Genomic DNA, 13,061 nt, shown 5'->3' with positions numbered 1-13,061 from the left:
TTCATCTAGATTCACATTTCTGTCCAACTTCCCCTTCTTTCTTTCATGATATTCCTTCGAATGCTGGACTGTAGATTTTGGCACAGTCACTCGCATATTAATCATTATGCTGATATAATATAATGCGTCACTGCTCAGTTGTACTTGTTGCGTCAATGCACTTGTTGTACAGTTGAGTTTTCTTGGGGGCATGCGTTGTACTTGTTGCGTCACTGCATGCAACAAGTACAACGCATGTGTATTGGGTTTTGTGATATTCCTTCATTATTTCAGCTTGAATTTTTTTGAGTGTAGTTTGAGAAGTCCCAGGCATAACAAAACACTCTTGTTGAATTTCATCTGGATTCACATTTCTGTCCAATTTCCTTTTCTTTCTTTCACGATATTCTTTCATATTTTGAGCTTGAGTTTTCTTGTGGACAATTTCAGAAGTTCCAGGCACAGCAAAACACTGTTATTCAATTTCATCTGGATTCACATTTCTGTCCAACCCTCCTCCTTTCTTTCACGATATTCCTTTGAGTGCTGGGCTGTAGATTTTGGCACAGTCACTCGCATATTAATCATTATGCTGATATAACGTAGCGCGTCACTGCTCAATTGTACTTGTTGTGTCACTGCAACTTGTTGCATCACTGCACTTGTTGTGTACAATTGAGTTTTCATGGGTGCATGCATTGTGTTTGTTGCATCACTGCACTTTTTGTGTACAATTGAGTTTTCATGGGTGCATGCATTGTGTTTGTTGCATCACTGCACTTGTTGTGTCACTGCATGCAGTAAGTACAATGAATGCACTCAAGAAAACATGTTTTTAATATCAAGTACAATGCATGTGCGTTGGGTTTCATGACGATTTTATATAATGATTTCTAGGTAATGTAACTGTTTTTCCAAATAACGCCAGTAAAGACGTTTTTAACATCAAACTATTGAATCTTTGGAAATAAACAGGCTCTCCACTATTGTTCAACCTGAAGTGTTTTTTGGTGGAGTTATATATACTTGTGTCTTATACTTGTGACTGCTCTGGTGGAGCAGTCACAAGTATAAGACACAGTGTTGCAAAGTATAGTACTTGCTTTAAAAGAATTGGTAAAGAATTTGCCAAAAGAAGACATAATTTTACAATCATGTGCAATATAGAAAATAAAAAAATAATAATAATAACAAAAATCCCATTTTAAATATTTTAGATTTAAATTATATTATAAATTATCGGTGTAAATACACCATAGATAGTTCATAAAAGAAAAACTACAATCATAGTGTAAAGGCATTGATTTAATTGTATCTAATATTGTGACTACCTTCACAACGAGTTACTATGTATTGCACTACCTCAAATAAGTAACACTTCACTAATAGAGAAGACTATTGTTACTTATTCTCAGTGGGCAACACCACCCAGATGGCACTGTTTCAAGGCTTGTTGGCCTATCGTTGGTGGGTGAGCAGGTACCCTGGTGTTGCAATCATGCCAACCCAGTTGTGAAGTTAATTCCACAATATGAGAGATGCCAAAAGGTGATACAAAATAATACTTTCTTAAAATATAAATGCACAAGGTATAATACAATATGAGCTTAAAATATACTATAAAATATTGTCGAATTAACTTCACACCTGGGTTGGTATGATTGCAACACCAGGGCACCTGTCCACCCACCGACGATAGGCCAATGCCTTGAAATAGTGCCATCTAGGTGGTGGTGGTGCCCACTGAGAATAAGTAACAATCGTATTCCCTATTAGTGAAGCGTTACTTATTTGAGGTAGTGCAATACATGGTAACTCGTTGTGAAGGTAGTCACAATATGAGATGCAATTAAATCGATGCCTTTACGTTACGTTTATAGTTTTTCTTTTATGAGCTATCTATGGTGTATTTATGCTGGTATTTTATAGTATATTTTAAGCTAATATTGTATTATGCCTTGTACATTTATATTTTAATATAGTATTGTTTATATTTAAATGTACACATGCTCACTTTTATCTGGACAAGGAAGGATTCTGAATTTAGTATTAATAGTGGCAAATGATGCAAGAAAGCAAGCTTAACAGCATCAGCAAAAAAAAAAAAGCCTCCCATCACCTGTCTATCCCCTCTATCAATTTTAGTTTTTCCTTGAATTTATTCAAACTATGCACCATCTACAACACCAGATGGAAGTTTTTTCCCAAATAATCAGCTGCTTGCTGGCTGAAAGCAAATTTTCTCATATCAATCATACAACCCTCCTTCCTTAATTTGAATGTATGCCCCCTCATGTAATCTGATCAAGAGGAAGGATTCTATCAGCTTTGAGCTTATTCAGTCATAATTATAAGATTTATTTTTTAATCCAGAATGCTAAATTGCATACAAATAATAACATTCTGGTGTGCAAAGGAATGGAGTTTGAATAAATATCATACTGATAGTGCAGCATGATGATAATCTAATTTCAGAAATGAGTCCAAGCAGTCTAATTTTGTTCTAGAAGCCTTCAGAATACTGCAGTAGATGTATGGAATGATTTTTTTATTCATCATACCATTTCTTTTCTTTGCCGTTTCACAAGCTTCAAATTTTTGATACCAACAGCATCATTACTCCGTAGAGAAAGGTTTCCAGTTTTTGATTGCCATCATCACTCTCCTGAGCTGTCCTGGAGTTCCTGGATGAAATTTTTGACAACAGGGTGGTTTCTAACCGCTATCCGGAGGCATATGGCAAAGGAATGGAGTAGCCTCCAGTGTCACCTGATCCAATGTCACCCTTGTGATTTTTATCTTTGAGATCATCATAAACACAGAGTTTCGGAAGGATCCACAAATCATTCTTGCACTGAAGTAAGTGATTGGAGATAATTTTTTATGTCAGAGGAAACATTTGAGCATGTTCTTCGCACTCTGACTGCAACACATTATTAATAAACATGGAGGACAGATTGAACATGCTGTAATGTGAATTTTCCAACATTGCTAAATGTAGTTTGTGTTAATTTCCGTTTCTAAACTTTTTTAGTACTTTCATGTTCTTCAGATGGATAAAACCGCCCGGTAATTGAACCTCTGTCCATCACAGACGATGGAAATAGGTTAATTATTTCATAGTTGAAAGCATACTAAACTAAAGACCTACATCTACACATAAAATATAAAAAGCTTCGAGCAGAAGTCAGAAAATTAACCAGAAGAATCTGACGAGATGACTGGGATAAATTTGTTAAATCTTTAGAACGTGATATCATGAGCCCACAGAGAAGTTTTAAAATTTTTAAGAAATTACAACTAGACACAAATGATCAAATCAAAACCAACTCCATCTTCCAAGCAGAATGGAAGCAACACTATTCCAAACTGTGGTATAACCCAGGCACTAGGGAATTGGAAGATGAATCTGTGATAACCAAAGATGAAGAAAAAAATATAACAATGGAAGAACTAGAGTTAATATTACAAAAATCAAAAGACCGAAAAAGCCCAGTCATAGACAATTTGAATGTAGAACTATTTAAATATGGGGGCACCTTACTAAAAAACACACTACTAAAATTATTAACATCATATGGCGTAAGCAACAGATTACCCAAAGATTGGGAAACAGGAATAGTAATCAATTTACACAAAAAAAAACGTCCAGAAATAACCCTAACAACTACAGAGTTGTTATATCAAATGAAGGGATAACACTGCTGTCAACTGCTGCAAAGCTACTCCAATATACTAAAGAATAAACTTAATAAATACAGTGAACAATTCTTAGAAGAGCAATGTGGGTTCAGAAAAGGGAGAAGCACAATAGATGCCATTTTCTCACTACAACAAATTTTGGAGAAAAGAAGAGAATTCAATCTACCAACATTTCTGCTCTTTATTGATTATGAAAAAGCATATGACAGTGTAAACGGGGAAAAGCTTTGGCGTATTCTATGTGAAGAAAATATCCCAACCCAACTCCGGAAAGCGATCCAAAGCCTATATAAAAACTCAAAAGTCTGTGTAAAATATTCTAATGTCCAACTATCAGACCCAATTAACACCAATAAAGGAGTGAAACAAGGATGTGGACTATCACCAAATTTATTTAATATCTACATCAATAAAATTCTTAAAGAATGGAAACAAACAATTAACAATGGAATACAGTTGAACAACAGGAATAATATCCAAACTATGTTATATGCTGATGATCAAGTTATAATTGCAAAATCCGAAGATGAACTACAGATAGCAGCAAATGAACTTAATAAAATAGGTAAAAAGTACGAGATAAATCTCCACCTCAAAAACAAAATAAATGGGATTATGTGGAAAAAACATACAAAGAGTCAAAATTGTTATTGATGATAAAATAATAGAACAAATATCTGACATCACCTATTTGAGAAATTTAATATCAAATGAAGGGAAAGACATCCACACTAAACTACAGAAATATAATAAAATGAATGGAATGATTAAATGCCACTTCAGAAAACAAATGACAACTGAAACAAAATTACGACTGCACAACATCTTCAAAACCAGCCCTCTTCTACAGCTATGAGACTTGGGTCATAAATAAGAAATATGCACACAAACTAGAAGCAGAACAAATGAGATTTTTAAGACCATTATTACGCTTTACGCGCCTCCGTAGCCAGGTGGGAAGGAGCAGCAGTGCGTAGCACACGCTTCTTGATTAGACCGGGGTTCGAGCCCGTCACCACCAAATACGGAGGATGTGGAAAGGTCATGGAATGACCACCGCATATTCCCGGAGCAATATGGCCTTAGTTGCTAATGCTCCTAAAAACCAAATAACAACAACATTACGCTTTACAAGACTAGACCACCAAAGAAATATAGATATCCGCGAGAAATTAAAAATAGATAACATAGTAAATGACATAAAATGGTATCAGGAAAAATGGATCAGCCACATAGAAAGAATGAACCCAGACCGGATCACAAAATTAGCCTTTAACTACAAACCTACAGGCAAGAGAGATGTTGGTCGACCAAGACAACGATGGCAAGATCAAGATCACCTCCAAGAGCTACAACGGAACAGGTCTTAAAAGACCTAAGCCGGACCAAGTTCATAATGAAAGCATACTAAAAGAAGAGATTTTTAAGTATGCTTTTTTTTACTTTTAATATGCAATTTACTGGAGTATGCAAGAACTGTGAGTATTCTGATGTTCTAGGATTCTTTTATAATTAAGGTTTGTTCTTGTCGTAGCGGATATGTTTTTTGAGGTGGGCAGAGATAGTCCCCAAAAAAAGATGTAATTTAGATACAGTGTTAAGCAAGGCTTTTTTTGTATTTATGAAAAATAATAATTAATTCAAGTTAGTTTAGGTATTCTTTTTGAAATAAAGGAGGGAATTCTATACTAATGTTATTTACCCCTCTGTTTAAAATATGTGCTGTTGAAAGTTCATACCATCGTACTGCCAGTAAGTCTTTAAGTTCTATTTTAAATTAATATTGTGTACAGAAATGAAATAATTACTTACTGTTGTAATGGAATGTAAAATTCTGAATTGCTTCTTGTATCATTTGTTTTATCACTAATTTTTTGTATTCTTTTTCTTCATTATCTTGCAGTAGTTCTAAGCATAACTGCAGTCTGTTTGCAGTTAAATATCAGTCACAACACTTTAAGTTGGCTACTACCTTTGATTGTGAAGCTCAGAAATTAAATGTTTAAAATAAAAAGCAATAGATATTTAATTTACATGTTTTCAAAATTCACTTAAATGTTAACTTAATAAGAATATCTAATACTGATAATAAACATCTTCATAAAAAAATATGGAGTTATTGTTATACTATTTGTAAAAGTAAAAACAAAATGAAAAAATTAATACATATCACATGTGAAAGTTTTACTAAATGTAACTAATTTGCCTTTGCATTTATTTGTTAATGTTACTCTATGATTTATTTTTTAAGAAGAGAAAGCAGTTGCAGAAGAAAAGAGGAAAAAGTGGTTGTCAGAACAACAGGATCGGTTGAAGAAGTTGAAAGGATGGGCTCAAGAACAGTGGCAAAAGCTAGAGGAAGAAACAGATGAAGAAAAAGTTAAGAAAACGTTAGAATATTTGGAGAAAGATGCAGCTACTGATCGACATTCAGTTGCAGATGGTAAATTGGAAATATTCATATTTCTAATATTTCTCTACCAGTATGTATGGAATAATATTATTTTAAATAATTTGGTAAAATTAAGAATAATATAGTATAATCTTGGTAATTCTTCATCTCTTTAGATTGCCCTGCTGCATATAAATTTCTGTTCCTTTAATTCATCTTATCCTGAACATGTTGAGCAGACAACTTGTATAGTCAAGACCCACTAATTTTCATAAAATCGGACAGATGCTAATTTATTGTGATTTTTTTCTTGTAGAGGATCTGTGTTCTAATTTTGAATTATTTTGAAACACAGATCCTCTACAAGAAAAAAATCACAATAAATTAGCATTCGTCCGATTTTACGAAAATTAGCGGGTCTCGACTACATAAGTTGTCTGCCCAACATGTCTAATAAAGTTTCGAGACTTTAGGATTTCCATAATGTTTTTTTACACTGTCTAATCTGCTTAAATGACTTCATAATGAAAAGTTTCAACAGTGGCCAATGAGGGCAACTGTTGAAACTCTTCACTATCAATTCTGAACTGGCTCTGTGCCAAGTTTCATTAGCATGCACAAAGATGTTCTACTGGAAAGCCATGTTTAATTTGACGCAGTAAAATCACATCGTCATGGTTTCAAGGACCGAGCAAAGAGGTGGTGATAAAATTTTGTTTTTAAACTGGTAAAAGTGTAACTGAAACAGTTGCAATGGTGAGTGCAGCTTATGAACATAAAGCACCATCACGATCCAACATTTTTTTTAGTGGTATGGGTGGTTCCATGAAGAGCATGAAGGTGTTCAGGATGATGCATGGAGTGGTCACCCATCCTAGTCTTGTACTGACTTGGCCATCGAAAATGTTCGGCAGTTAATGAAAGATCATCGCCTGTCCCTATGAATGATAGTACACCAACTTCACATCAGTAAGGATACCATGCATTTGATTGTTGTTGAAGTTTTGGAAAAAAGGAGAGAGTGATTCAGGCCCTTTTTTAAAAAAAAATTATAACTGGTGATGAATCCTGGTGCTTTGTGTATGAACCCATGGATGACAATCAGCTGTATGGGTTGGGAAAAAAGCCAAAGAAACTCTAGTTCCAAAAGTTGCAAACCAAAAAAACATTGATGATTTTGTTTTTTCTTCTATTGGCAAGGAATTGTGCACAAAGAATTTGGATACCAGAAGGACAAACAGTCAACTCTGAATTTTACAGATGAGTGATGGGCAGACCGTTGAAAAGAAGTTGGTGTGTTACACCAGACATGGCTGAGTCAGGTGAGTGTTTCTTGCTTCATGACAATGCATCTTCACGTGATGCAACTAACATCAAGCAGTTTCCCGCATACAAGGGCATAACAGTACTTCACCATCCCCCATATTTTACCAGATTTGGCACCTCCTGATTATGTTCTTCTCCCCAAAGTGAAATCCCACCTGAACAGGGTACCATTTTTACAGCATTTTAGAAATGCAAACCAGCGTGATGAGGGAGTTAAACAGGATTACTCAAGATTGGTTCCATAGTGCCATCAAGAAGCTGTATGACCATGCAAAGAGGTGTATTGAGTTACAAGGGATGTACTTTATAGATTAAATAGTAATAAATTTTTTCTTGAAATTTTGATTTTTTTTATGAATGTAGCCCCAAAACTTTTCAGACATACTTTGTATATCCACAAACAGAAATGTCATTGTTAAATGCAGTCGGACCTCTCTTTAACGAACTTCCATATAGCGAATTTTTTTTGATTTTCCCCCTGGTCATTACATTGAAAATAGTTTCCATGCACCGAACTGATTTCAAGAGACGTGGGTACTCATTGTTCGCACCTCTAACATTTAGGTAACAGAACTGATGCTGTAGAAAGCACAAATTAAGACTAAAAGGATTAATAATTAATCACTTTAGTAAGAGCTAAAGGTTTAATTCTTACGAGCAGGGACTAAGAGCTAAAACATTCCACGGTTTAGTAGTGCCCATAAAACCTGTATAACCGCCTCTACTATGCCAAGAAGTCGTGCTGGTTAACTGTTATTTATTTGTCCACAGTTATTGGCAAAGATTAAGGCATATTCCTAATGCAGACATTGGCTCTGGTCAACCTGTTTTCTACTGTAAGCACCCTATTAGAGAATTAGGGGGTAGGGAGAGAGAGAGATTTTCTTTTATCCCTGAAATTCATCTGTTGTTTTGCAGAAATGAGTCATCCACACTTCCACTAAATTTCACCTGTCTCTGTTCACATGGTATGTACAAGTAGTCCCTAAATCAGTTTTGTTTTAGCTGCTGTGCAAGTAACCCTACAATGTCTAAGAGGAAATTCTTGGGTGCAGTGAAAAAAGTGGAAGTGCTTAATAGTATAGATCAGGGCATTAAAAAAAAAAAAAGAAATCACTTTAAAGTTTGGTATTCCTGCCAGTAGTGTGTCAACCATTCAGGAAACTGTGTCTCGATTCTCAGACTGTTTGAGGAAACAGGACCCAGTCGGAAGCGTTCAAAATTATGTCTGCATGAAGACGTAGGAAAGCCGTTTTTAAGTGGGTGAAGTTGATTTGAGGCCAAAGCGTGCTGATATCAGTGCCATTAATAAAAGAAAAGGTTATGGAGTATGCATCTTTTCTGGGGCATAAAACATTCCAAGCCAGTTCTGATTGGCTGGACAGATTTAAAAAGTGCCATGGCTTACTCGGAAAAGTTATTTTTGGTGAAAATAGGATTGTAATCGAAGAAATTACCCATTGAAAAGAAGTGGTTTTGAAAAAAAGTTTGGAGAACTATGAGCCCAAAGACGTATTCAGTGTTGATGAATAGGTCTATTTTTTGAATGTTTGCTGAACAAGACACTGACTTTTAAAGGTGATAAATGTTTAGATGGTAAAAATAGTAAGGAGAGAATTACAGCCTTGGTTGGTGCACAATATAGCTGGTAATGAAAAACTGAAGCTTTTGGTAATAGGCAAAAATAAACAACCCAGATGTTTCAAAGGAGTAAAGTCATTAGCGTTGGACTACAACAAAAAACCTTGGATGACAAGTGGATTTTAAATTTCTATAGAAAGGTGATAAAAGAAAACAGAAAAATCGTGTTGATTGTCGACAACTGCCCTACTCACCTTCACTCGGTAATTTCAAAACTTACAAGTGTGAAGCTTGTTTTCTTCCTTCTGAGTACCTCATCTAAACTGCAACCAGTGGAACAATGTATTACCAACAATTTGAAACTGCACTCTGAAATGAAAAAAATTATACTGAGAATAGAAACCAACCCACCCATGGATTCTGGTATAGATTTCAGATATGCCTATCAAAGTTGGTGAAAGTATGGGGTCAAGATGTGATGGAAATAATGATTAAGAATTGTTTCGCAAAAGCAGGTTTTGCTAAAACACCAATTAACGGCAATGAGAGGAATGAGCTACTACAAGACATTGATTTGATCAGTGGAGAAATTGTTCTGGATGAATTTTTAGGAGTTGATAATGATGTCATAATAGCTAAATATCTGAGTGACTCCATTTTGGAGAGTATTCAAAGAAAACTAGTGACAAAATAACGATGATGAGTTGGATGAAAATGAGGGCAATATTAAACCTTCCAAACATGAAATGTTGGCAGCATTTGAAACTTTGCATCGAAGGTTTCAAGGTGAAGAAAATATGCCAGAAAATATATTTGAGTGTTGCAAACATTTTTATGAACGATATACAGGTAACCCTCGTATAACATGATAGTTAGGTTCCTATACAGGACTAAGAACCAGTAAAAAAAAAAAGAGAGATACGTTCCAAAAGCTAACAATAACACACCATTTTTTTATAACTACTGGAAACTTACTTTTTTAATTTTTTTTTACAAAATAGTAATAACTGAACAAACATCATACAAACTGTGATACATACTGTATATCTCAGATAATGTAGTTCATTTAATTTTCTTCCTCTTCATTGCTGCTAAGCACAATCAAACGAGAACGTTTTCTCTGTTGCAGAATATCTTCACCTTCTGAACTTTCTTCTGCAGCATCTAGACGTCGTGTATCTTCTGCTCTCTTTAAAAAATCAGTAATCTGGGCTTGTTTGCTTTTGCTTGATAGATCTTTGTAAATTTAATGGTATGGAGCTAAGCATTTTTGAAGCTCCATTTTGAACTTTGTGCTCTGTTCAGTCGAAGGATATGCATTCAAAAAGTAAGATTCTAATTGCTCAGCTAAATAAAGCATACGGCCTTTCCATATGCTTTTTTAGTGTAAAATTTGGAACTTCAGAATTTTCATCTGCTCTATCATCCTCTGAATTGATTTGGTTTTTCTCCAATGCCATTTCCACCAAATCTGCTTCACCATCCTCTTTTCCTACCAGTAATTCTTGAACGTCTTCAGTAGTCATATCATCAAAACCTTCCCCTCCTACTGACTTAGCAAGTTCTACTATCGCACCGATTCCGTTTTCTGTCAGTTTGACCATATTCCCTGAATGAACTTACTCTGGCTATGCATTTTTCCAACATGCAGTTAATGTTGACGGTTGGTTTTACTTTGAGCTATGATTCCGATATAGTCCACATGAAAAATGTTTCCATGCCTCCATCATTTCAGTAGATTCAGAATCAGTTTTTTTCAAAATATGTTGTAAAGATTTTCTGGTGTAATGAGTTTTAAAGATAAATTAAAGAAGTTGTATTAGGTGGTATGAACAACTTCAACGTTTGGATGACTTAAATCTTTTGAATGGTATGGTGTGTTTTCCAATAGTAATAAAAGTTTGAAATCTAGATTTTTTTTCCACAAGTTGAACCAAGTTTTCAATAGCACAAAACCTAACACAACAAAATAAAATACTGGGATTTCCCAGTATTTTATTTTGTTCCTTTATTCCTTTCTATCCTGGGATGCATTCTACTTTGCTAATTTAACTTATTTTTTAATTAATTTATTTAAATTATTTGAATACATCCCCAACCTGTAACACATGGGGTAACTAGCCCAACATAATTAAATTATTTTATTTTAAAACTTTCCCGATTCCTTGCACCAGGAGTTGCCAGCCTATACCACATACCCTAGCCCACATTCATTCTAAACATTTTATTTCTTCACAACAGTACAGTTCGCTACGACCCCACGTAATTTATCCCATTTCTTGCTTTTTATTCTTGTTATTCTTTTAATCTTCACTTCCAGCCTCTGTCGGGTCAGCCATGAAATACACGATACTTTGATAGCGCTGCGCTATCAAAATTAATATTAAATTTAAACAAAAATATTTTACTGACTAAAACTAACCTTACCTACTTTTCATGTGTACCACGTGGGGGCGAGTATTTCATGTCAGAAACAGAGGCTATACCCACTTATTACCATTTCCTCCTTTGATTTTGGTGGCTTGCCCTAGAAAAAGGCACTGAAATCACAGGATTAATTCTTATTATTATTATTTCCTGTTACTTCTCCTTTATCTTAGCTCTCTTCTTTGTTCACCATGATAGCGATCTCAGTTCCGTTAGCACATTGCCCTTCACGACTACTAACTTATGTAGAAATTATGGTCATTGGGTACTTTCTGCATATAGCAGTGTCCCAGGTCCATAATCCATTATTATTTTTTTTATTTTTATTTCTGTTATTAATAATATCTTAAACTGTTGCTTCCATTAAAACACACACACATATATATATATATATATAGGGTGTTTCAAAAATGATGGTCAATAATTTAAAAGTGAAAAATACAAATTAAATAAGCAAAAATGTACCAGTGAACATCGGGCCACAAATGAACTATTTTCAAGAAATGTGCATTTTCTGTTAAGATCTGCCACTGACTACGAGAGCATTAGTTTACAAAAAGCTGTGAATTCTTTGTTAAGGGTGGTTTTATTAAACATAAGATAATACATTTTTAATTTTTGGTTTCAACACCACAGGATTTTACAGATCTTAAATGTTACAAGTTGTTCTTTCTAACACCCTTTCCTCAACATCCAGTGTTATGCTTCTGGGCCTACCTGCTCGTACTCCATGTGCGAAGCACCCATGTTCTCTGTGATGATATACCCTAATGAATGTGTGCCTATTGGGCTGCTTTCGACGGGGAAATGCTTCTTGGTAAAAACGTGCAGCCTCATGTGCACTGCCGTTGGCTTTATCATACACGAAGTGCATGTCCGCATATTCTTCGTTGCTGTAACCTCTTTCCATGTTGACTATCCTTTGACAAGTACTAGTATGCCTGCTACATCTCAAAGCATTGAGAGAGGGGAAGCGAAGAGAATAAGCATAACCTAACCTAAACAAAGAAGTCAGTGGTGGATCCCAACTCTGTACAGTTCACCTTGTCAGTGGTAGATCCCAACTAGAAATGTGCAATATCTCGAAAACGATTCACTTAAGGACCCATGTTTACTAGCTTTTTTTTGCATATAGTAGTCTGTACAGTTCGCCTTTAAATTATTGACCATCACTTTTGAAACACTCTGTATATAGGGAAATCCCAGTGTGTGTGTATATATATATATATATATATATTTTTTTTTTTTTTTTTTTTCATAAGGACTAGCGAGCCAAAAGCCGGGGATTCACAAAAAAGGATGGAAATGTTAAAAAATTACATCCAACATAATAGCAGAGTTTTCCCATACAAAAGCTCAACAATACCTTGTTATTCGAGGTTTGCCACAATTCTCTAACCATGTTGTATAAGTACTGTGTTGTGCAAGGATTGCCGAAATTTATCAGTCGTGTTATACAGGGGTTGCTTGTACAGAAAATCCAGTGCACAACAAAAAATAACCAAATATTTTACGAAATAATTCTTAAAAGTTTACTAATATATTATGTGCATCATGTTCCTTGAGGTTGTCACAGACATTCTCTCAGAGATGCCAGACAAGCTGTACTTGCTACCTGGGAGTCTAAAACGCTGATGGAACTGATATTCAGGTG

At 35.0% G+C, this 13,061-nt stretch overlaps 1 protein-coding gene across 2 annotated transcripts in view; it reads left to right on the top strand.

Annotated features, from left to right (window-relative positions):
- Positions 1–13,061, top strand: part of LOC150075307 (uncharacterized) — a 236,645-nt gene that overhangs the window by 177,967 nt on the left and 45,617 nt on the right. For both annotated transcript variants that reach the window (XM_090389154.1, XM_090389155.1), the window contains one exon: positions 5,933–6,124. In XM_090389154.1, the coding sequence (XP_090245280.1) occupies positions 5,933–6,124 (192 nt within the window). The remainder of the gene's footprint in view (positions 1–5,932; positions 6,125–13,061) is intronic.

Source organism: Mastigoproctus giganteus, chromosome 14 (assembly GCF_048544385.1).
Source record: "Mastigoproctus giganteus isolate SK-2022 chromosome 14, ASM4854438v1, whole genome shotgun sequence".
NCBI lineage: Eukaryota > Metazoa > Arthropoda > Arachnida > Uropygi > Thelyphonidae > Mastigoproctus > Mastigoproctus giganteus.
This window is presented reverse-complemented; position numbering and strand designations above follow the sequence as displayed.